Genomic DNA, 27,337 nt, shown 5'->3' with positions numbered 1-27,337 from the left:
GGACCCACCCATTCTTTATTACAGACATGACAAAAAACTAAAATAAGAAAACGACTGGAAAGAATTATCTACAATCTGGGGACTCTACAACCACCTGGTTTAAATGAACGCTTTTCTTTCCTAGAGATTCGCTATTTGTATTTTCTTTAAATAGGTTTTTTTTCTTCTCATAACTTATAACAATTCTTTAAAAAAAAATGTAATGTTGCAGAGAAGTTTCACGTCTAATGTTCAAAATGCCACGCACGCGGTTTTTGTTCTTTTTAATTACGCACATGCGCTTTCATCGCAAGCTTTGCGGTCTAACGAATAACACTTGGTCGAAACAACAAAACGACGCCCTTTTAAACTGAAAAATATAAACTTGGCGATCGTTTAACCTATTCATTAATTTGATGTATTTGTCACCTATGCGGCTAACAGTATACTTCTGGTCCTATAAAGAACACATCTACCCATGCAATGATTGTGGTTCAATAAAGAACGTGTGTTCTGTTTGTGGTGCCACACACAACATAAGTTATGTACCCATGCATTGTTAGAAGTCAAATCGAAAAACGACTTATGTATTCGTGCACCGTTTTTGATCCTGTAATGTAATAGTTACATGTGTGTGTGTGTTTTGTTTCTGGCTTCATCAATGCATGAATTATGTATCCCTGCATTGTTAGTGGTCAAGCCAAAGCTTATGCAACCGTGTGGCTTTTTTTGTGTTTGTTTGTTTTGAAATTTCGCGCAAAGCTACAACAGGACTACTTGTTTTTGGTCCCTTAAGGCACGAGGAACGTATAAATGTTTTGTGGCTAGTTTCATTAAAGAATAATTTATGCAGTTATGTGAGTATTGTTTTTGAATTTCGCGCAAAGCTACTCGAGGCTGTCTGCACTAGTCGTCCTTAATTTAGCAGAGTAAGACTAGAGGGAAGGCAGCTAGTCATCACCACCCACCGCCAACTCTGGGGCTACTCTTTTACCAACGAATAGGGGGAATGACCGTCACTTTATAACGCCCCAACGGCTGAAAGGGCGAGCATGTTTGGTGCGACCGGGATTCGAACCCGCGATCCTCGGATTACGAGACGAACGCCTTAACACTCTTGGCCTTGGCAGGCCAGTTACGTGAGTAAAGTAAAGGAATGGGAAGTGATAAACAATAAAAGCACATGTACCTTCAGTTGGGATCAAATAAGTTAAATAGGTTGAGAAGTCAACACTGTATACAAAATGCATACATAACTAACAGAAGGTCCCTCCCATTATATTATAGGTATTAATAATACCTTTAACAAATTAACCAAGTAACAGCAACAAGGAGGCAATGTGATACCTTGTAATACTGATTTAATGGTACTTTCATGCAATACATTAAAAGTTCTGAAAAGAAACAAAATATAGGCAAAGACAAAATATTTATGAAGAAACCTATGTGTACTTTTTAAAACAAACTGAAAAAAACGTGTGAATGTAAAAAAACATATTTTTCTGTCTAAATCTGTGTTTTCAAATTACTGTTAAGGTAGCAAAGTCTACTATATAAAGTTTTATCAAGATACTCGAACAGTCTAAATAACATAATACAATTATAACCTAACAATAAGTTAAATCAAACAATACTATAAACAAAAGACAGCCTCATGACTAGACCTTTATGCAAAAGGCTATTAAAAATAAAACAAGGTATGGTGTACAGATAACTTTTGTCAATCTGTGATCTAAGTTTTAGTACATTTTGGTGCATTCTACACATTGAATGACTAGAATGTGATTCAGAATGATACAGTCTAAAGCACTACTTCTCATAATACAATATTAATTCAAATGAGTATATATAGTCACTTGCTAATGCAGTGTAGACTATCCGGAAAAACACTGTTATATTCAAAATATTCCCATTAGATAAAACTTCCAACAGATGAGTTTAATAAAAAAAACTTACATTTTCAATTGCTGGTATTGTTCCAGTAAACAACATCTGTATGAGATGCACCTTAATAAGTCTCTATATCCTTTATCTAAGTACGAATGTTTAAGTCAGATAATGTTGATTTCTGATGTGCCATTCAGCTAATTTACACTCACACAAATTTAACTCTTAAATTTTAAGTTGTACAATCTTAAATATAAAATTGTATATAAAATGACTATCTTGCACACATTTTAAATGCAGTAAAAATACAACAAACATTACATTGTTTGATAAGTTTGAATAATTTTCAATAACAATATCATAATTAAATACTATAATTTGTAGAGATTATTTCATATAAATTGCACAGTATTTTAACATTACAAATACGAAAAGTAAAGCTGTTTGTTATATCACAATAAACAAAAAGGGGAAAAATAATTTGTGCAATTAAAATAGTATTAATCTTGAGGCAGAAATCATTGTTAAAGCCAATGATTTCCACAATCTCTTCAGTTTCAAGAATATTAGTTTTTTACTTTTAATAATGTTTTACTATAATTGCCTATATAAGACATTCTATAAAACTATTAAATTACATCTTACATAGTTTTGAAAAATATTATCAGCATTTCTTTCAAAATCATTTAAAGAAATGCTCTAAATTTGTAAGTTTAATATGAGAAAATTAATTTTAGCATAGTTATATACAATCATTTTTGTATACATTCTCGTAATTTGTCAACAAAAATTGTAATCTCATAAACATCCACCATAATCAGCATATTTTATCTGTAATTCTTACCTGTTTCTTTATTAACTTCAACAATCATTGAATGTAAAATTCAGATCTGATGATTTTAATGACTAGAATATGATTCCTCTCAATTATGGACATACTACAGCAGAAACATGTACTTCTTGCAGTATACTCAAACTTTTATACAATGTAAATAAATAATCAATTATTTTTCAGTAAATTATAATTTTCCTATACTGGAAAAGTATTTCCAATAGGTACTTACCTCCTTTCACAGGTGTAATTATTTTTGTTCAGTGCTGCCCTCTCTGTGCAAAATTGTTTTGCATGCCACAAGTCTTGACCTCCCACATAAGTCATGATCAACATGGTTAAACATCATCTCGCATGTAAATCATGATGCAACAATCCTTCACCAATAAAAGTGCAACATACCCTCCTGATGCATATGGCTTCCTCTATTGATTCTACTGAACTATCATTTCAAAATTTGTCAGTTTATCGAAGCATCGGTTTTTAGCACGAAGGAAGAGATTGAACTGTGAGAGAGGTAAGTACCTATCAGTATAAAATATTACAACTTACCATATGGTACACATTATCTCCTCTCATAGTTATAGGTAGAATTTCAAATCAAATAGGTTGAGGGACCACTGCAAGAGAAAGAAAGAAGCATCCTTCAAAAGTGTTCAAAGAACACCTGAAAAGGGGAGATCCTCATAGTTGAGGATCCTACTTGAGAGTCCTCACCATGTCTCTGCTGGGAATATTCTATGACCAGCGTGGAAAGAAATGTTGCAAACATGGGTAGAAAATTCCATGCAGAGGCACATTCAAAAAAGAGAGAGCAATGTTTGTACAAGGAACCAAACCACCTGATATTGGAATCTCAATTCCTTTGAAGACAGTAATGTGGATGAGAGTAAAACGGATGTGCACCAAGGTGTAAAGTGGTTACAGAGCAACATATCATACAAGGTAAGTCAACTGCATTTAACAACCCAGCCACCGGGAACCAACATCCGTGTCGAGGAAGGAAAAGGGATCATACAATTGATAAGTCAACTACAATCTGAAACTGAGCCATTGGGAACTGAAATCCCTGTGAAGATAGGAAAGAGAACTGTACCATCTTTAACTCAAGTTTAGTATATTTGTGACATATTTTACACCCACCTATCTGTGAACATGGTACATGGTAGCAAATTATTTTACCAATCCAAAAACCTGACATTAAGACAACTGAAATAATAAAGATGTCCCCATACTGTGAAATATCCCACTCAAAATCAATCAGTTTGGAACAATCACCAGCACAATCACACCCTCAGTATCCTTGAGAAATAGTACAAAGGAAAATTTATGCACTAGTCCAATTTAGTGCACCTATAATACATGTGAAACAAGTTCTACTAATGAGTCCACCTTGAATCAAAAAACCTACTCACTGGGAGTCAACATCCAGGGATCCCAAATAAAGGGGGAGAACTGTAGTTTTAATGGCTCACTCACTTAGATAAACTCATTCACAAATGGAACATCAGTTCAAAGGATAGCTTATCATTTACACCAGTAGAACACCACTGATCTAATTTCAACTATGTAGTGTTAAAAACTTCCACACTCTAATGAAAGAAAACAAGGAGAAAACATGGTGGAGAGTCTGAAAGAATGTAAACACAAGAGACATTCTAATGGGTGACTGCAAAACCCTATTTAGAAAAGCACACAACTGCTGCTTTATTCAGTCTAAGAAAATGCAGGGTGAGCAGCTCTCCCTTTATGCTTTATCTGTGAAGTCCATGCATTTGTATGGTCCAGGAGTAAATATATCAAGAGGGAAAACCTATAAGTGATCTCAACAGTTTGCATTTATTGGCCTTGGAAATTATAACTATTAAGTAATGCTGGACTTACAGTGCAGATTTGACTAGTTTATGTATACTCAGATAGACACCACTCACCACAAAGCAGGAAAATAAAGATAAAAAAAGGGTCATTCCCTTGAAGAAAAAGATTATATACATTAAAAAATACTAAAACATAACATACTGAGACACATCCTCACCAAAGTCTGAAGAATGGCAACAGGAGGAAGATGATAACCTTATAAGGAAGAGACAGCTATCCAGGTGAAGACAGTGAGAGACAGATATATGTGGTGTGATCTACACCCACAACTGAAAAACTTCCTTCAATGGATGACAGAGATCGGATACCAGGGAATAGATAAGGTGTCTAATGTATTGAAAAGACACCTAGAACAAATTACAACAAAATAAAAAAAGAATAAACCAATTTAATTAAAAGCCAACCCCAACTGGTAAGAGTGGAAGGGGAAAGAACACAAACAGCAGATAGTTGCTACAGAATGAAGAGGTACGATTGGGTACCAAGGAAGAAAGTTGTACATAGAACATAGTAATCTAACCACATCAAATTAGAAATAAAGTTGAAACATAAAACACGTGTAACAAGGAAGAAGAGAGTTACAACAAAATCAAGGAAAGTGATAAAACAGAACCTACCCAAGAAACCATGTCCAAAAACACCATATTAGGCCTAGCTGATTCTGCAGCAGGGGCAAAGGATGACATGACAAAATCAGGTGTAGAAAAAATCGGCACATTCAGGAGGAAAATGGGTGATGTCAGGAGAAGGTTGACTCATATAACAATCAATATCTCTTTGAATGAGGGCTGATAATTCCATAGTCAAGTTCTCCCCCCCCCACCTGCAGCCATAGTAAGTATGCTGGTAGATGGTATGACCACCAAAGTGGTAACTTGGAATTCACTGTTAAAGATGAATAGCTAAACACAACAGTGTTAGAATAAATAAAAATCTAGAAAAAAATTAAGTTATCCTTATGTTCACAAATGTCTGATAAAAGGAGAACAACAATTCCACTTCAGAATAAATTACAAAGCAGTTCATTCAGGATTGAAAAAAATTTTAAAAATTCACAAAGTTTAAAAAAAACATTTGAAGGCCACAATAAAAAAACGTCTTGACACAAAGACTGCCAAACAAGAGTAATTGTTCGGTATAACTGAATAATGAGTCACATGCATCAGGAGGATGAGTCACACTCCTAGTGCTGGAAGGTTGTTGTGAGATGCAGTTGAACTGCACTGCATGCAAGATACATAGGAGCTCAAGACTTGTGGTGTGCAAAAACGTTTTGCACACAGAGGGCAACACTGAAGGGGAATGCCTGTATCTGTAAGAAGAGATAATGTACTTTATTATAAATAGCAGTATACTCCAAAGTTATCTGTAAAATATTTTTCAGTTCTTAGTACTGTGTAATGTCAATAAGGGAGCACCAATTAGATTCTCTCAGTATCATTATCAAGCACCAATAACAGACTTTGACACGATTCCTTATAATTTATCATTTCCATAAAGGTAAACAAAAAACATCACACACACAACTTATTTTCCATGTAATGTTAAAAACATCTTAGTATTATCTGGAATGTTATTTCATTAGATCATATATATTATCTAACATACATGCACAACGTAAGTACATATCCATATACTGAAATACATAATATACAATGTAAAGAAAATCAGTTGTACACTTTCAGGAAATAAGTCATACAAACACTGTGCTTCTTTCTTGAAATAATTACTTAGTAAAACAATTTGTACAAAATATTACTTGTGAATAACATTTCATACTAGAATAAACGAAAATTAATTATTCATTAGATATATTAACATTAATATCTGGAATAAACTTATTTCAGAATACTGAGAATTTTCAATATGCATAATACTAAATGTACAAGCTGGTAGACAAACTGCACAAGGGTATGCTTTTCTGGAAGACAGCATCAGGCATTTGCTTGATTTACTGAACAACACAAGAATAAGTCATCCCACAACAAACACAACGTTGATTTAAAGGTTTTGGAGGAATCAGGTCTAGGTCTTCATCATCAGGTGTCAGGTCAAGATTGTATCCATCCTGGATGAGCTGCTGAGTGATTTCCCTAGAGGCAGACTTTGAGGTTGTATGAAATTCATATTCTTCTTCACTGTAAGTACATTAAACATGAAATCTTAGCACAACTTCATAAGTAACTAACACTAATAAACAATTTAGACACAACACTAAAATTATTTAAAAAACAAATGCCTAAAATTATACATAAACTGAAAACCTGATAACAAAAGAAAATTGGTGTGCCCAACATTATTAAAAATAAACAAGTCCCTCCAAAACAAAAGCCTACTTCTTTCATTTCTAAGAAGAAAGTAAAAACCCACAACAACAAAATAAATAAGTATCTATATAAATACTATATAGTGATATTACTATGGAAAATTACGTTGTTTACAAACAAGTTTCAATCATTGAAACCTACTTCAACATTGTATAAAAATATGATCTATGCAAAAAAAGATTAGCATATAGAGAAAGCACATTATGTAAAACACTTGATGCTAACAGTAAGAATGATTGTGTAAGCACACATAAGTAAACATATAATTTTGAATGTCAAAAATTGTTTGGATAAAATTTTACCCTTTATTTCTTATTTCCTCTACAATGTTCATTGTAAAGAGCCCATCTGTCACAAAAGTTAAAAGATATAAAAGAAATCCAAAAGTAAATGTTTTTCTACAATGATTGCAGATTGTTACAACTATTTATCATAACATCTTCAAACCTCTGACATTTCACTGATGCTTTCATTTAAATTTACTGAGAGCATAATCATCATTTGTTTTGAATTTCATGCAAAGCTACACCAGGGCTATCTGCACTAGCCATCCCAAATTTAGCAGCATAAGAGTAAAGGGAAGACAATTAGTCATCATCACATACCACCAACTCTTGGGCTACTCTTTTACCAATGAATAGTGGGATTGACAGTCACATTATTATGCCCCAATGACTGAAAAGGCAAGCATGTTTGGTGTGACTAGGAGTTGAACCTACAACACTCAGATTACTAGTAGAGGGACACACCCTAACCACCTGGCCATACTTGGCCAAGTAAACAAAATATCAAATCACATAATGTAAGAGCAGCTCACATGCATACTTCACAGATAATTTCTATGTAACTTTTCTCACTCAACAAACAATTTTCTAATTTTCCATTTTAGTTATCTTTATAACAATAAATAAAAAATATACACACAGAACAAGAAACTTAACACTTACATATGACCTCTTACACTCAATCTTTGATGTCTCATAAAAATTCAACCTTATTTTATGGTACAGATATTTATGTTACATTAAATTGTTTTTTTAAAAATCTAATGTAACTTAGAACACAAAATATTGGAAAGCAAAAGATCAAAAACAACGTCTTAAACCTATCATAACTAAAATGAACTTCTATGCTATACATGATTTAAAATAATTCCTTTAACCCTTTCAGCACTGAAAAACAACTTTTAATGTTTGGCATGGCGCTGAATATATATGTTTGATACTTCAACTAATTACGGTATCAGTACTAAAAGCATGATATCTCAGCGATAACTCAACAAAAGTCCCTGAAATATTCAGTGATTGTACCCAATACTATATATTTAAATTCAATACATAAGAATAACAGGAATAAAGGAAGGTCGCCTGCCGTGCTGAGCCTTCAAGTTGACTGTGGTTGCCAACCGTGCCAAAAGGGTTAACTGATCAAAGTAATTGTGGTAATAGCACCAATGAATTTGTAGACTGAATAATATAAAAAAAAAGGTTATCCAAATAAAGAAAGATTAAATGCAAATCATTAAATAAATACCTTCTCTTTTTATTGGTTAAAAATACCCAAAATGCAAATGTCAGAGAGAATTATTGACATTCTTTAAGAAACAGTCGTAATAGGAAAGTGTACCATATGGCTCTGACTTTGCCATTTATATCTCAGTAAAGTAGGATGATTAAAAGCTATAAGTTTATGTTATAACTCCTATATTTTATTATAAATTTATAGCAAACTCAATAGACTATACAGAAGTAGATATGAGTTCTAAATTGTACAATTCTGAACAAAGAAGTATCATGTGATACAAAAAAGTAAATACTGAAATAGTATTTAAGTACGAGCCTTTAAAATTAAGAGATTAAAAGTTATATAACAATAAAATTTTAATTATAAATTGTTTTGATGGCATGTGTATTAGCAAACTTTTACAATGAAGTTATTTAATAAATTTTTACTGTAACTCTCTTAAAAGATTGTGACATGAACACTTTAACCACACCCATGCACATATGAAAAAAGCAAAGATTTTCAATATATAGTTTGACTGACCCCACTCTCAACATGGGGTCAGTCAAACTCATCAACCTCGTAACCACTTCAAATTAATTAGTTTTCATACTATAATTGTTTATACAGCCTGTGTATTTTCACACACTTTGGTATAATTTTAATAAACATTACATGTTGCTTGCACAACAAAATCCATTTCTCATGAAGTATTTTTACTAAAGAGTTGACCATAAATATATCAATTTTTTTTTATACACTAGCCTGAGTACAAAGTGAATGTTGAAATTAGAAATACTTTCCTTTTCCTATAAAATTTCAAATTTAATTTGTATAACCTCCAAAACCTTCCAAATAAATATGAATCTTTCTTCAGTAAAGCTTTATGTTATCTGTTATTACCTCTACCCTGATAGTAAATTTGATTCTCCAGCCACTAGACAAATCATCAAAGCGTAATGAAAAGTTCTAAAATCAGAAATAAAATAAGCAGCTGTGCCCTTTTTTCTTCATTACTGATCATGAGGTTTCAAAGTACTCCTAACAAGAGTCTGAACTGCTAAATGTTTCACATTTATTTTTTGTGTTCATTTTACTGACAACTTCTGAAGTAGAAATTTGATGAAATTAAAGCAATAAATCACCACTTTTACCGTTCGACTGTTTATGTGATACTGTAATATAATACTCTTGAAAGCAAGAGAAGAAATAAAGTGACTTAGCCCTCGCTTCAACTACACAATACGAATTTTATCAGCTTATGTATCTTACAGTGTTTACAATGAGAATTCCCCAGGGTAACAAGATTGCACTTTGAATCTATAAAAATGTTTATGATATTGTTTGGAATTGATCCAATAAGTATTGCAAGTGTTGAGTACTGGTTGTCCTTAACCGATATTTGGAATTTAGTGGAATACCACATAGGCATACAAAGATATTATTTTTGTACATGGTTATAAAATCATATTTCCCTTTCAGCATAATTATTAATCAATCAATAAAAATTAGTCATTTATAAATGTTTAAATTTTAGTTTGATTCTTATTAAAACATAAAAGAATAAAAAGAAAATAATTCAAAAAACAAAGATTCCAAGGGCTTACAGTATTATGAGATTAGGTACTCAGTGTCAAACACACTAAGCCTCACCATAAGCCTTGTTTATTCTTCCAAGCAGGAGGTGAAGAGATATTAAATTTTGTAGACTTCAAATATTCATTTTACAAAACAAATTAATTATCAACTTATTATATTAGTACATACAAAGCCCCCTTAATTTATTAATGCTACTAAACAAGCTTATAAAACTATAAAATTCTTACATCTGTTCAGATCAACAACTTAGTCATCACAGTAGTTAAAGAGTTTCTATGAAATTGCTCTTTCAAGCTACTTATTTATGACTTAGATTTATGTACATAGAAAACACTTCATCAAAAACGTAGGTGGGACTAGACAAGAAGTTTCAAATGTATGAAGAAATGGGAGGTTAGTCTGCTAGATTTCTAAATTTGATTCTTGTAAATTGGCTAAATATATTGATATCTCAGCAAATAAAAGAATTGAGAGGTTCCTATTTTGTATACTAGGTTTTCTATATCTTTGAGTTTCTAATTCATTAAGCAGTGCATACATCATATGTGAGGCAGAATAAAATACAAACTAAGAAAAATGACAACAGGACATGCTAAGTGACAAACACAAACTTATATTTATCATTTTTTCTTTATATTTCCTTTTAAATATTAAAATATGAATTATAAACTCAATTTTGAAGATAATTCTACTGACAAAAGTAAATTTATTTAATAACATTTTGAAAATAACTCTAAAATGTTGTGACATGCACTTTTAACCTGCCCACAGCAAAAAGGTTAAGGTATACCTTGGTATTTGGTTTTATTATTTTTATCTTTAGAAATTACAGTTCAATAACAAAATAATAACTAGATTTAATAAGATTGGGAACTAAAATAGTAGGCATAACCTCTTAATTTAGATTTTACTAATGTACAATACAGTATAATGTAAGATTAGGCTCAATATGAGTAATGGTTCTTTAGGCTTAGTTATAATTCAACTTGCATTGAAATTGTAAGAAAAATGCATTGTTTTTATATAATTAATACATTGTAAAAAATAATTAATTGTCACACTTAGTCTTAACAATCTTAAAAGGAGGTTACTGGAATTTAATCATAGTATCAAGAGTTTATTTTAACTATACAGATAATACAATGGTCAAGACTAGTTTGAGAATTAAGTATTTCTCATTTGTTAGAAGCAACAGATGCAATAAATGAGTTTTGTTTAAAAATTCTCGACTACTATGTACTTTTAAGAAGCTAGTAATGAGGATGTTCAGTTTATGAGCAAAGGTGGTTGCAAGTTGGAGAAAATGTTAGAAGTTATCTTAACTAACGTTGGGGAAATAGCTAAAGAAAAGTATAAACTGTGAGAAATGAAAGCAGGACTTCAAGGAGAGCTCAAGCTTTAACAAGCAGGGAAGTTATTAGCTAATGTTAACAATGACATTAAAGAAGTTAGAAAAGGTAGTATTAGGGTTAAAAGTAGTGAACTTAATTGTAAAGATCCTATTGGCTTATATGGATGAGGAACTATTGGAGAGAGGAAAAGCAAAAAAAATATGGATTATGAACTAAGAGGTTATAGTTCAAAGTGATTCCTGGACATGGCAAGTAAATAAAATAGTCTGTAGAATAAATAGCGAGAAAATAGTTAGATTATGGTACCCTGGAGCACAGGTAGAAGACATAACTCACAGAGCAAGAGATATAATGAAAGGGACTTGCAATGACACAGTTTTTGTTATGCACAAAGGGCTAAGGACAAAAGAAAGAGCTGTTCAAAGAACTATTTGATAAGAACAAGGGGATGATAAAAGCATATACAAATAAAGGCCATGAATTAACTGTTTCAGGGATACAGTCACTAGGGTTAAATGGCAGGTTGAAATTAACATGTAACAATTGGTAGGTAACCTGGCTTGACTTGTGGGATCAATTCATTAGGAAGATGGATGGTTTACACTTAAGTAGCAAAATGTTTGGCTCAGATGTAAGAGATGTTTTAAACAAGGACTTTATAGTGGTGATGACAAAGATAAACTAAATGAAACAAAACTGAGATGAAAAGGAAAGTTTAGCATAGGAAATCAGTACAAAGGTAGTTATAAGAATAGACTTGTTAATACTGTAATGCTAGAAATATAAGAAATATATTACATAACTTTAAGACACTGGTAGGAACACAAGATTTGGATATAATTGAAATAACTGAAATATGGTTAAATTTAGATGATTTTGATGACCAACTTCTTTGAAATACACAAGTTATTTAACAGGGACAGTGTGGGGGTGCAACTTTTGTGTAAAGTGCAAGTTACATCCTTTTGAAGATGAGAAATATTAAAAATAATAGCAAGGAGACTGAATCCATTTGGGTTTCTGTTAATGGATATCAAAGGAAAAAGCTCTTAGAAGGAATTTGTTACAGACCACTAGATCAAAATTGATGAAATTAGTGAGAAACTTTAAAGTGAGATAAATATCTCAGCTTTTAGTGAAGTCATAATTATGAGTGATTTTAATTTCAGACATATTGACTGGGAAATACTGGAGTCAAACCATCAAAAACAAAGGTTTCTGGAAACTGTCTAAGATGGATTTCTTCACACCCACTGGTCAAGAAACCTACTTGAAATAATGTTGTTTTAGATTTATTGTGAACGTTCAGGACAGAAATGGTTGAGAGGGTGGAAATTGGGGAAAACCTAAGGAGTTTTACAGTCATGTGAAAAAATTAGGGCACCCATGAAAGCCTGTGTATATATGTAACAACTTTTGATAAATGGATATGTAATCTCAATTGTAACAATACTGAGAGATTAAATTATTATAACTAATCAATTACAACTGAAGAAAATATTTTTCAAGATCTTCTGTAAAATGTAATGCGACAAAAATGCATATTCTAACCAAGGAAATAGTTAAGACACCTCTACATTTACACCCACATAAAATGGCTCAACTCACACAACAGGTGTATCACACCAGATGCACATGATTAGAAGATCGTTACTCAGCATTGTGAATAAGGCTTGCCCTATTTAAACCTCAGACATTTAGTTTGGTGTGCTCCTGACTGTTGAAATGAGAGTGAGCACCATGGTGAGAGCAAAAGAGCTGTCTGAGGCCTTCCGAAAGAAAATTGTAGCAGCTTATGAGTCTGGTAAGGGATTTAAAAAGATCTCAAAACAGTTTGAAATCAGCCATTCCACTGTCCGGAAAATAGTCAACAAGTGGAGGGCTTTCAAAACAACTGCCAACATGCCCAGGTCTGGTCATCCAAGCAAGTTCACCCCGAGAGCAGACCACAAGATGCTAAAAGAGGTTTCCAAAAACCCTAAAATGTCATCACGGAACCTACAGCAGGCTCTGGCTACTGTTGATGTGAAAGTGCATGCCTCTACAATCAGAAAGAGACTGCACAAGTTTAACTTGCATGGGAGGTGTTCAACGAGGAAACATTTGCTCTCTAAGAGAAACATCAAGGCCAGACTGAAGTTTGCCAGAAAGAAAATTAGACAATGACCAGGACTTCTGGAATAATGTTCTTTGGACAGATGAGTCCAAAATTGAATTATTTGGACACCAGAACAGAGAACATGTTTGGCATAAACCAAACACAGCATTCCAGGAAAAGAACCTCATACCAACTGTGAAGCATGGAGGTGGAAGTGTCATAGTTTGGGGCTGCTTTGCTGCAGCAGGACCTGGACAGCTCACAATCAAAGAATCCACCATGAATTCTACTGTGTATCAGATGGTATTGGAGGATCATGTGAGACCATCTGTAAGAAAATTAAAGCTGAAGTGGAACTGGACTCTGCAACACGACAATGACCCAAAACATACCAGTAAATCTACCAAGGACTGGCTGAAAACTAAGAAATGGAGAGTCCTGGAAGGCTGCATCAAAGCCCAGATTGTAATCCCATTGAGATGCTGTGGGGTGACTTGAAACAGTCTGTACATGCAAGAAACCCCTCAAACATCTCACAGCTGAAAGAATTCTGCATTGAGGAGTGGGGCAAACTTTCTTCAGACTGATGTCAGAGACTAGTAGATGGCTAGAAGAAGCATCTCACTACAGTTATTTCAGCCAAAGGGGGTAACACTAGCTATTAGGGGGTAGGGTGTCCTACCTTTTTCCTCAGTTTGAATATGCATTTTTGTAGAATTACATTTACAGAAGATCTTTAAATGTCTTTTCTTCAGTTTTAATTGTTTAGTTATATTTCTATAATCCCTCAGTATTGTTAAAATTGAGATTACTTATCTATATATCCAAAAATGTTACAAAAATACACAGGCTTTCATAGGGTGTCCTATTTTTTTCACATGACTGTATAATTTCATTGTATAGGTTACTGGGTAGGTCAGATCACATTTGGAGTACTGTGTTCAAACTTGATGCATCAATATTTTTCATAATTAGCAGCAAGAATTAAAGAACTATGGAAAACAAATATGGACTTAAGTAAGATAGAAGCCGTCTTCAGCTAAGACAATTTTATTTTTCAAATAGAGTGGTTGGCCGATGGAATGGGCTGACTTCAGATGGTAAGGAGGCAGTAAATTTGAGTAAGTCTGAAAAAAAATTGATAGTTATATGAATGATAAGGATTTGTTTGTTTTAATTTAACAGTTCAAATCTGACTTAGAAAAAAGAACACCTGAGATGGACCAACAGAACAACATTTTGTCCCTAAACATAATGTTATGCTATGTCATGATAAACAGATTAAATTTATGAAAAAAGAATGTGATGTGTTAATAATGTTAAAGAATCATCATAAAAATTTTAAATGATATACATCTTGAATAATTTATGAACTTCACAGCAACCTCTAAAACAATGTAGACAATGGAACATAATATTAAGAAATAGTATACTATTCATTTCTGTCATGTTTGTGATAGTGATCAACTATTAATATATGTTACTTTCTTCTTCAAATCAAAATATACTATCTACACCAACTGCAAAACAATTTAACAGAATTACTTTAAATCTTAAGTTCAAGAAGTGAATTTATGACTTTTGAGATTAATTTCCAAGCATATATTTAATTTGGGAACTATAACTCTCAAGTGTTTTCATTCCCTTACAAAACAATTTTTAATTTCACCATTTCCAGTTGTCTAAATCACACAAGTATACAATTATGAGCTGCACAAGAAATAAACTTCAAGTTACTGCTTTGACAAATGGTGGGAGAGCAGACCCTTTTCTTCACATTCCTCTCAATTTGTTATTCAGGTATTACAATTTAAAAGTACACAAAAACAGCACTTTAGACTTATCCTTTGATTCTCATAAATCACTGTCCAAGAAAACATTTATTTGTTGCCAGAACTCACCATCAGAAATAGCTGGTCAACAAGAAAATAAAAATCAATATGCAGTGCTGTTTGTATATACATATACACTTCTTTATTTATTTTATAAATTTAATATGAAATTGTAAAGTAAAAGACCAAAAATGTTTGGTGAAGTTTTGTTTCACACCATTCAGCTTAGCCAAAATGTTTTGGTATTCAATGAAAAGCTTCCTTGACAATGATATATAAAAGATGAAAGATAGATTTGAAAAACAATTTTTACACAATCTCTATTTTAAAATTGATAATGGACAAATTAAAAGATTAAAAAACCCACAAAGATCTGCAGTATAATACAAAATTTTCCACATCTGTATTAACTGACCTTTTCTCTTTACTGATGCCATCTGGCAAGTGTAAAACACAGAATACTTCTATCTTATGCTTCTACTTTGTTCTCAACTGTAAAATTATTTCATGTTTACCAAACAGGAGAAGAAATTAATTTAGCAATAATTCAGTAACAGCACGTACAGAAGGGTATAAATGCTACGTGTATAGCAGAGGAGACAAAAGGTTCAAAATTTAATAAAAACTAGATTATCAAGGTATGCTAACAAACTTAGCATTAAATATAGTTTCTAATATACACTTTAATATTATTTAAGTTTCAATTTCTTAATATCTAAATAAATTTTCAATTTGTAGTTCTCTGTATCACATGACACTTCTTAACTACTAGTTCGTCATTTTTTTTATTTTCTTTCTAATCCAGCAAACATCCGGCACTTATAAGACAGACAGTTCTAAGTCACAATGTAAACATATACACTATAATCTACTTGCTTGGGTGATATATGAACAAGAAAATCAAACACACATCCCATGACTCTGCTAGCACATCCAGCAAATGATCACTGACACTTGCAATTGGATTATTTACAACAAACATAGTTCAAGTTATACACTACATAAATCAAGTGGTCATTGGTTTCATTTGAGTCATTAAAAACAAATACTTTGTTATTGAAGCTTGATGAGTTTGGATGAAGATGTTAATGTGAGAAGTATTTACTTTTTTAAACTATTTATAAGTTATTTAGAAAGTAAAAGAAATTACACTAGTTTACAAACAATCTAATCTAGTGAATGGCACCTTTTTGATTTACTAAAATTTCTATCTGAAAGCTAAACACATTATTTATTGGACAAACAATATAGTTGGAAAACAAAGGCAATCAACTGGAAGCTATCCTAAAGTAGCAAGTTCTAAATATCTTGCCTTTTTATGTATATTTTTTATTGATATAAAGTATTCAACAAAAATAACTAGAATATAAAAATTAAAAACTTATTACATTAGATAAGAAAGCTTAAATGAAACAAAAATAAAAAATGTTTTCCCTGGAGTAACATACATGCAAGGAAATATAGGCAGTTAGAGACATCTTGTGATGTAATGTGAAACTTTGTACACCCTAAACTCTCCACACTTCTGCTTGGTGATTTGCCTATCACAGTAATTACACATGATTCAAAGAACAATAGAAGTAAATGAAAGCAGTTGTGAAAAGGTGAGAGGTTTAAAGCTCTAAAATAAATAACTGCAATTGTATTTTGAATCTAATCATATATCTTTCAATTTTCACTGCAGATGATTTTGTTACAGCAGTGTTAGAATAGAGAACAATCTAAAAAATTGTTAATGTGCATTTAGAAAGTTCTAAAGGTTACATAAATGAATTATAAAAACTGTAAAGTGAAAAAAATGTACTTTTATTTCTAACATAAAAATCACCTTACACTCAGACAAGTCAGACCAAGTTCAAATGATTTAAGTTTGCAGACAAACCATTAGAAATTCTAATTTTTTGTGTCCAACATATTTGTAACATTTACTACATTTCATGAAAGTATGCATAGTAGATTCAAGATGATAATGTGAATTTCTTCAAATTGTTTTTGAGCAATGTAATAAAAATACTTCATCTTTATTAATGCCATCTTTTAAGTGTAATATGTACAGACTACTGTTATATTATGTTTGTAGTTCACTCTTATATGTACAATGATGTGACATTTATTGAACAGAGGAATAAAACCAATGTAACAAAACTTAACTTATACTTGAACAGCAGAATACCCTGAAGGATATGAATGTGATGTGTATAATGTGTGTGTGAGAAGTGGTCAAAGTTTTCTGTCACAACCTTTTTACAGGGTTGCATTCAAAACTTAATGTGTTCGTGTATCTCAAAAAATGTAGCATCAATATGTGTCTGTAATATAGTATATTCAAAACATTATAAGATATTGTTATACACTGAGTGGAAATCAACCTTTCTTTCAATAAACATGATGTGTGCTTTTGATACAATCAGTTCAAGTCATCAAATACTGCTGTTTGGGTGAGGAAAAATGGTAGAAATTTACATCATAAATCAATATCCTGATCATTGTTTTTCCATTAATATACAATCAATAAATATTACCAAGATTTAATTGTTGAGGACATAAAATTTTAAAATAGCAGCATTTATATATTCCATCTCACCTATCAGTTTCCCAAGAAACTAATGGCTGTTCATCTGCTTTTGTTACTACTGGAGTGCTAGTTGATTTGTTTGGCACAGGCAACCTGACACAGAAAAACATATTTGTTATTCCGATGTAAAATCTATAACAATAATAATAAGACAATAAAGATTCACATGATTGTATCTTATTAGTAGTGTAAAGCTACAAAAACAAAGAAATCAATATAAAATTACTTGAGAAAAAAACATATTACAATTGACAGACTCTGTGAACATGTTAAGTAAACTGGTGTTTCCCCAATGTTGACATTAACAGTGTATGAAGCCTTATTAAACAAATACTGAGGAGTAAGTCATTTAATGATCTTACTGAAACATTCATATGGTAATTATGCATATGTGTCTAAGAAAACAACTACACAATTTAATTTCCATCTTTTAATATAAAATTCAACATACAAGAAGGGGCAGGCACCACACCAAAAATGAAATGTTTATTTTGCTTTTTCGTGTACTGAGCCAAGAATATGGGTAATATTTTGTTATTAAATTCAGATCAAAACAAACTACACACTCAGATCAGAACTAAAAACAAATTAACCAAGTAATTAATATATCTAATTAACTGGACTGAGAAGGAGTATGTATTGAGTCCCCAGCTGTACATCCAGCTGATATTATGTACTTGTCTGGAACCTTTCTACATACCCATGGGTAAAAATAATTAGTAATATCTTTGTATATCCTTTTCAGCAAAATGTCTCCAATTTCAAGACATTTTAAATGCCTCATGCTTACCTTATAATAATGTATTGTGGAAAATTTAGAAATAAGGGCAAAAACCTCTTGTCAGTTATCCATCTGCAATTGCAAAATCATTAATCTTACAGGTTAACATCTTACTGATATAAGTTACTAAATTGGTGTAAAATTTATTACTCTAACAAGAAAAAAAATCATTCACTCTCTTTTTCCCTTCTTTTCTTGTATTTCCAGTGTTCCTTTAGGGACTCCATAAATCCAAAACATTTTGTATTTATTACAGATGCTAAAGATATGTGCCCAATTCCTAATTTTTAATTACTGACAAGAGAAAAGACAGACAGTCAAAAACACCCTAACACCCAGGATAACAAACTGACTATCACTCATATAATGCAATTGCAGAGTATGTAGTGTATAATATTGGAGTGATTGTAAATGAAATACCCAACATTTCTGGTATAAAGAAGTCCTTCTCAATAATTGCATTTTTGGCTGAGATGTTATACTTTTCCCACACTAAAAATGTATTTCTTATACGTTCTTACATCCTCTCACAATAATAGATATTCTTGTTCAGTGATGCCCTCTATATGCAAAATTATTTTTTGCAAGCCAGAAGCCTTGAAGCTCCCACTCATCTGGAAATAAATTATTCCAATGCATCTTACATGCAAATCATCATGTTACAACCCTCTAACAATAAAAGTGCAACATACTCTCTTTTTTGCATATGATTACCTCTGTTTGATTCTTCTGAACAATCAACTTAAATTTTGTTAGAAGCTGAAATCACCAGTTTTCAATGGGGAGGAAGTATGGAAAAAGGTTAGAACCTACCACAAATACATTGTCAGTATTGGAAGTTGTAATCTTGCTGTACTGAAAATGTTCTGTACTAATTAAATGTGCTACTCCATATTTCCTCTCATATTTGCAACACCTTTTTCTGCACTGGGTGAAGATTATTCCTTGTACAGAAGTAGTATGGTGAAGGATCCAAACCACATGATATATAAATCTCAATCCCATAATACATAAATGTGGGTGAGAGTAAAAGAATATGCTTCCAGATGTAGAATGGATAGGGCAAGACAAACTGTTCACAGCAAGTCAACTGCATCAGTAACCCAGGCTGCTGGAAACCAACATCCACACAGTCAACTATAATTCAAAACCACCTGCATGTCAACTACAACCCAAAACACAATCCACTGAGAACCAACATCCATATAGGTGTAAGAAAGATGATCCCTCTGTATTCACTTCAAGTTTATAAGACCACAGGGAATCTTATACCCCATCCCTTGAACAGGACACATGATAACAATGTGAGAAATTGACTGATTGATTCATGAACCCTATATCTAGCAGTGAAAAAGATGTCCTTGTAAACCATCTCATTGAAAATTCAAATAACAGGAACTGCCCTAGTGCAGTAATATCCTCAGAATAAAAGGAACATCATGGGATAGCAAAGAGTGAAGGCCTGTAATCTGAAAATACCTCTATCATGACCCACAACATGGATGGGGTAACAAGAGTAGAAATGAGTGAGAGAACAGACACATCTGTAATACATAAGTGAGGATTTTGTTGATTGGTCCAGCTCTAAATTTATAACCAAGCCACTGGAAACCAATTTCCACACAGAGGTGAGGGGTCCAAATGGAAGTGGTGAATCAGAATTTTGATAGCTCACTCTTATGTTACATAATGGGAGACATATCATCATCTAAGCCAGCAGAACATCACAACCCTGCTCTCAATTCAGTTCTCATTTTATCATTTATGTATATTTAGGACATATATATACAGTCATGTGAAAAATTTATGACACCCTATAAAAGCCTGTGTATTATTGTAACATTTTTGGATATATAGATATGTAATCTCAATTTTAACAATACTGAGAAATTATAGGAATATAACTAAACAATTAAAACTGAAGAAAAGACTTTTCAAGATCTTCTGTAAATGTAATTCTACAAAAATGCATATTCTGAGGAAAAAGTTAGGACACCCTACCCCCTAATAGCTAGCATTACCCCCTTTGGTTGAAATAACTACAGTGAGACACTTCTTGTAGCCATCTACCAGTCTCTTCACAGTTGGTATGAGGTTCTTTTCCTGGAATGCTGTATTTGGTTTACGCCACAACATGTCCTCTGTTCTGGTGTCCAAATAATTCAATTTTGGACTCATCTGTCCAAAGAACATTATTCCAGAAGTCCTGGTCTTTGTCTACATTCTCTCTAGCAAACTTCAGTCCGGCCTAGATGTTTCTCTTGGAGAGCAAAGGTTTCCTCCTTGCACACCTCCCATGCAAGTTAAACTTGTGCAGTCTCTTTCTGATTGTAGAGGCATGCACTTTCACATCAACAGTAGTCAGAGCCTGCTGTATATCCCGTGATGACATGTTAGGGTGTTTGGAGACCTCTTTTAACATCTTGCGGTCTGCTCTTGGGGTGAACTTGCTTGGATGACCAGACCTGGACATGTTGACAGTTGTTTTGAAAGCCCTCCACTTGTTGATTATTTTCTGGACAGTAAAATAGCTGATTTCAAAATCTTTTGAGATCTTTTTAAATCCCTTACTAGACTTATAAACTGCTACAATTTTCTTTCTGAAGGCCTCAGACAGCTCATTTGCTCTCACCATGGTGCTCACTTCAACAGTCAGGAGCACACCCAACTAAATGTCTGAGGTTTAAATAGGGCAAACCTTATTCAAAATGCTGAGTAACGATCTTCTAATCATGTGCACCTGGTGTGATACACCTGTGTGTGAGTGGAGCCATTTTAAGTGGGAATAAATGTAGAGGTGTCCTAACTTTTTCCTCAGTTAGAATGTGCATTTTTGTAGAATTACATTTACAGAAGATCTTGAAAAGTCTTTTCTTCAGTTTTAATTGTTTAATTATATTCTTATAATCTCTCAGTATTGTTAAAATTAAGATTAAATATCTATATATCCAAAAATGTTACAAAAACACACAGACTTTCATAGGGTGTCCTAATTTTTTTTCACATGACTATATATTATTTGTATTTCATTGACACTTTCAGGTGGATGCACAGTCCACCATCTCAGCAACTTAGAGCTGGAGAGTTGTAAGGACTCTCAAACACCACTAGAAGGTAAGAGGAGAAAGTATGATGGAAAGTCCATAAGAATGACAACACCTAAAACAGTGCAATGGGTAATCACAAAACTCTTATTTAAAAAAAACAGACCACACAAGTTTATTCAATACAAGACATGGTAGGGATGGGCAGGTACTCCCTTTGCTTTACCCATGAAGTCTATGGGTGAACACAGTCCAGGACCAGGATGGCATATTAATGAAGCAAATACATTGTGAGAATAAACCTAAAGTAATCCTATATAACACTCCACCTGAGCAATGTGCATTTAGTGGTCATGGAATTATAAGTGGCCTTACAGTGCAGCTTTTACTAGTTTAGGTATACCTAAACAGACACCACTCACCACAGAGCGAAATCCGTGAAGAAAAAGAAGGTCTTGTCCTGAAAAACAAAATGTATATACACACTAAAAGGTAACTTATCCAGTCATAGTCTCACAAAAGTGTGAAGTATGGCAACAATAATATGATAGAACCCAGACAAGATAGAAACAGCAAGCAAAACAGAGAATGGAGATTAATGTATGAAATGTAGCTCCAATGCTCAACAGATAAAATACCTCCAACGAATGAAAGGGTTAACATGCAGGAAAAAGGGTAGGTACCTGATCAGAATGATGACACCAGAAACTGATGATGGTAAAAAGGATATAAAGAAAAAAAGAACAATCAAATCGTAAACCAAACCTTATGGGTCAGAAAGGAAGGGAGAAAAATCACAGGCAAAGAAGTATGGTAACAGAAGGAAACCATGGGAATCAATTCCATGGAAAAGAACCATAAGAACAATTATGTAACCCACAACATGAACTGAATGGAGAAGACCATCTGGATCTGACCAAGCATAAATGTAGAAGATGGTAAGAATCAAAAAAAGTCAACATGAATATATCACATGTGCCACAAAAATGTAAGTTAATAAGATTAACCCAGAACACAGAGGAAGCAAACCTGCCAACAATTTTGGGATCAAGAGGTCATACCTTGGAAGAAAGTGTGATGGAACTGGAAAGTCAACCAGCAACAAGAATAAAGCACTTTTAATTCAACCCTCCAAGGATTGTATGTCAACTGTGTAGGTTCAAAAAGGAAAATCCACTGTCTATCACAAAGGGAACAAGAATGACTGCATACTTGGCAAGTTTCAGAAGCTACCACTGTCAAAGAGTTGAAATAAAACAAGATTAGTCAAATTTGGACAAGAGGAAAAGAGTAAACAGAAGCACATTTGATTGGTGAAAGTGCCAGGATGTGAAGATAATAAGACATTTTGCCTTCAGACCATTGTTCTGAAGCCTCCTACTGATCAAACCACATCCCCCACATATGGAGATAAGTAGAACCAGTGAATAGAAATATTTCAGAAGAGGATGGAGGAAGTGGTAACTCCAATATCACAAGAAAAGTCATCAAATCTCAATGCATATGAACAAGAAAAGAAGGATCAAAATTAAAGAGTAAAATCAAATGAATGGCTCAGATAACAGAAAACTCCACTGAATATATTCAAGGAGAAGAATGGAAGGTCCCAGTGGAGAGTTGTATAAAAATACCCACCCCAAAAAGTCTAGAATGTGAGGTATGGAATGGGAAAAACATCTCCAACTACTCAAGCTGAAAATGGAAGGTGTATACAAGTATGTTGAGTCTACAGCCTTTAGGAAGGAACTATCCAAAGACATCCAAGGAATGTTGTAGGTAAAAATTCCCCAAAAGGTGTATGTCACAGAAAATGCAGACCATCCCACTAAAGACATATGGAACCAAAACACATTCACTTGGTGAGAAAAAACCTAAAAAAAAGACTTGAGAAAGGAAAATAAGTATAGGTACCATGGGCATTCCCAGTCAAGCAGAAATAACCTACCAAAATGAGATCATAATAAAACAGGGAAGAACTAAAAAGTGGGTGAAATGGGACTAATCAATCCAGAACCCCAAACATGATGGAGAAAACTCAAAGGAAGGACAAAAATTTGTAGAACAAGCAAAGGAATAAAGATGACAATACTTCAGAATGAAACAAAGGAGAAACTAAAAAAAAATTTTAAATAGTATGGCAGATACCTCATGTGACACTAAATGTACAGGACAGCCCCTAATAACTGGAGAGTTTGAAAAAAAGATTTGATCTTAAGTCCCCATTAGCAATGGATGGTAAACAAACAAAGGTATCCCAAGAAAATCTCAAAAGTAAAGAAGCCATGTGGAGAGTGAAAGAACTAAAGATGGCAAATACCCCAATATGGAAAGAAGGAGGTAGAGGTATACAAAAATCTCTTAATATACATTGTAGGTGGTACACCTAAAAAAAGAAGTAGAAGATAAGAATCACCTGTAAGAGTAGAGAGAGTAATATAAAGATGAAAAACTTGGTAGGGGAGATAATGGATAGGATTGAAAGAGATCTGAAGGACATAAAATCAAGAAAAAAATCTGGTAAGCTAAGGCAAAAATAGTTAAAGCCCGTATGGGGCAAAGCTTGCAAGTACCCACTCTCCAAAGAGAGACACAAAGAACAACATGAAACAATGTTAGAAGAGAAATATACTGTGAAACATGTCTAAAACAAAAACCTGAGATACCCTAGCAGATTCTGTAATATGAAGACTGGAATGCAATGCATAATATGGTGGAGGAAAACTGACAAAATCTGGGCCATTGTTGAAGGAAAGCAAGCAATACTGAAAGCAATTACAGTGGACCCCAGCCCTTGTGGGCCCACACTAACAAAGTTAAGGGTAAGAAGCATAAGTTATAAAGTAAATTATATGAATGCTAAGAAACTGTGTAGTGAAATAAACATATGTAATGGATGTTATGTGCTGAAAAAAAATAATTAACCTGACTATCAATTAACCTGGAAGTATAACCAAAAGTAAATTGAAATCAACAGATGCTTGCTAAGCCTTAACAAGATATCTAATTTAATTAGTTAGTAACCCACAAGTAGAACTACTAGTAAAATGGAAATAACAGACGTGATAAGCCTAATCAAGAAAAGTGCAGGACCAAGGATATCACTAAGCACTAAAACAAAAATATTGGAAGAAGTAACTGCAGACCCTTGCTCATGAATTCTACACAAATCAAGTTAAAAGGAAGTATGAAAGACAGTAAGAGCAAAAATGAAATTAATGTGTATTAACAATAACCTATGTATGAGATGGGATGTAAGGAAAAAAAACAAAAAAGTTACATGAATGATTGATATACCAGTAAAATGAAATACACGCTACCCTAAAATTACAAAAACCCTGGTATCAGTAGAAAAGAACAAATGATACAACTAGCCTTAATTTTTAACACAAAGTAGACTATAAGTATCAACCAATCTAACAAAACTCTGTTAGAGACCTAAAAAAACTACAGATAGTAATATTAAAAATAAAATTTTTCAAAAGCCATAACAGTATAACGTTTTATCTTTCCAAACCTGGTGGACTGTATGTCAGAATTTGTGAGCCCCCAGACTCAAAATGAGGCCCAATAAAGATTGCCTCACTGGATGAGCAATCTCCCAGTAAAGTAAAACCAATACTTTTCCCATGGAGTACAGCTACATGAAGCCCATGTAAATGTGCTCATGAAATGTATAACCTTTAAAGTGGTAACATAAAATTTATAATGCAAAATGAATAACCAAACACAACTATGTTGGCAGAAATAAAAAAAAAAGTATTCATAATGAAATAATAAGTTCTGTAACTCAGTAGAAACACAAAATAGTTCCACTTTTGAATAATTTAATGTTTCAAATACCACTCTTGTATAATAAAGAATAAACTTGTTGAGAGAAATTAATAAAAATATATGGAAAAAAGAACAAAATAAAACACTTGAACAGAGCACAAACTAAACATTACATCAAGAGTCCAAACAAGAAGTGACAGTTCAATAAAACTGAACAGAAGAGGTCACGAGTCTAAGGAATATGTCACACTCTTATCGGTAGAGAGTTGCCACATAATAATTTGCATGCAAGATGCACTGGAATCATCAATTCCAGAAGACTGAGAATTTCAAGGGTTGTGGCATGTGTAAAATCGTTTTGCACATAGAGCACAACATTAAAGGAAAATGGCTATTTATGTGAAAAGAGGTAATAAACCACATCGGAACTTGACATTTTCTCTTGATCAAAGTCTTGATCAAGTGACATTATAAAATAGCAATCTTAAAAATTATAATTTCAAAAAGTGCAAAAATCAACTGTGACCATGTGTTTATTTTGTAAATTTCTGTATGTGTGTCTAAATATCATTTTATATTATCTGAAGCCTGTAATTATTTTCTTATATGCAATATTAGCTCTAAAGCATAAAAAAAGAAGGAAGCTGTGGAAGTTACTATTAAGGCTATTTACTTTAGATTATGCAGCAGGTACATTCATACTTCATGTATGAAGCATGTTTATATATTGGGTCTAATTCTATAACTTTATCCATTTGTTAATTATAATGAAATCATGCTGTTTATATTGCTTAAATAACTGTCTTTAAAGATAATGTTATAAGTATCACAGTTTTGTAGTCATACATAATCATGCACATTAAATGTCGTTCACTCCTGCACACAAGAAACATAAAGTACCACTGAACAATTGGCCATTTCCATGAAAGCTAGTGTGCATGCATGCACAGACTGACAAACCCACATTGTTCTTTTAATTAGACAGACTTTATATTTTACTCCCATGTTAAATTTCAACATAATAAAATGCTACAGAAGTACTAACAATGTTACATTCTCAAACACTGGTATAAGCATTTATAATGCCAAAGAGATTTAACACAATATCTGATCTTCAAATTACCTCAAGTATCATGTTAAATTATTTTAAGGCATCTTTCCACTTTTACAAACTGGTCATCTTTGGACAGTTCTACTTAAGACCCCCCCCCCCCCCCCCATCCCACTTCAAGACTGGCCACTAGGTAGATTTGTTTTAGCAAGATCACCATCAAACATTATGGTCAATTGAAGTGGGTATAACTGGATCACATACATTAGCAATCATATAGTCACACAGGTTGTACCACTGTTCTGTGAACAAGTAGTTGTAACTTGCACATACTAAATATGGTATAAGTTTATGTCTCTGCACTTTATAGAAACTTACAGTACTGAACTCAAATAGAGTAATGTGGACTTTAGTTATTTATATATATTATTAAGTTAGATTAATATGCAAAATTAATTTTTTTTTTAAATAGTTATAACTACACTCACAAATGTGGTAGGCATGGTACATAAAGTATCAGGTGACAATTCTGCTTTAGTGCTTGGTAATATCACTTGTCAAATATTTTGGAGTTAAGGCCAAAAAAGACTGCTAACAAATAAGATACCCAACTGATGACCTAGAGCAGAGACCATATTAGTTGTTACTTATTATTGTAGTAATTTAGCAGCTCTTGTGGTAGAAGTTGTTACATAACTGTACTTGTAGTATGTTCCTTCATAGCCTAGGTTTGTTAACCTACTCCACATGCAAAGAGACTAGCTTGCTGTACACTTACGGCTCTTCCATACAATGAGAAGTTATACTAACTATTAAAACTAAATAGGA

At 32.9% G+C, this 27,337-nt stretch overlaps 1 protein-coding gene across 7 annotated transcripts in view; it reads right to left on the bottom strand.

Annotated features, from left to right (window-relative positions):
- Nucleotides 1–1,323: 1,323 nt before the first annotated feature.
- LOC143249744 (protein FAM219A) overlaps nucleotides 1,324–27,337 on the bottom strand; it is a 60,950-nt gene continuing 34,936 nt past the window's right edge. For all 7 annotated transcript variants that reach the window (XM_076500091.1, XM_076500086.1, XM_076500087.1 and 4 more), the window contains exons 5-6: nucleotides 17,872–17,955; nucleotides 1,324–6,714 (exon numbers count right to left, since the gene is read on the bottom strand). In XM_076500091.1, coding sequence (XP_076356206.1) covers nucleotides 6,528–6,714; nucleotides 17,872–17,955 — 271 coding nt within the window. In that variant the 3' untranslated portion in view covers nucleotides 1,324–6,527. The remainder of the gene's footprint in view (nucleotides 6,715–17,871; nucleotides 17,956–27,337) is intronic.

This window comes from Tachypleus tridentatus, chromosome 4, assembly GCF_004210375.1.
Source record: "Tachypleus tridentatus isolate NWPU-2018 chromosome 4, ASM421037v1, whole genome shotgun sequence".
Taxonomy (NCBI): domain Eukaryota; kingdom Metazoa; phylum Arthropoda; class Merostomata; order Xiphosura; family Limulidae; genus Tachypleus; species Tachypleus tridentatus.
The sequence above is the reverse complement of the archived record's forward strand: the minus strand, read 5'-3'. Positions and strand labels throughout refer to the sequence as shown.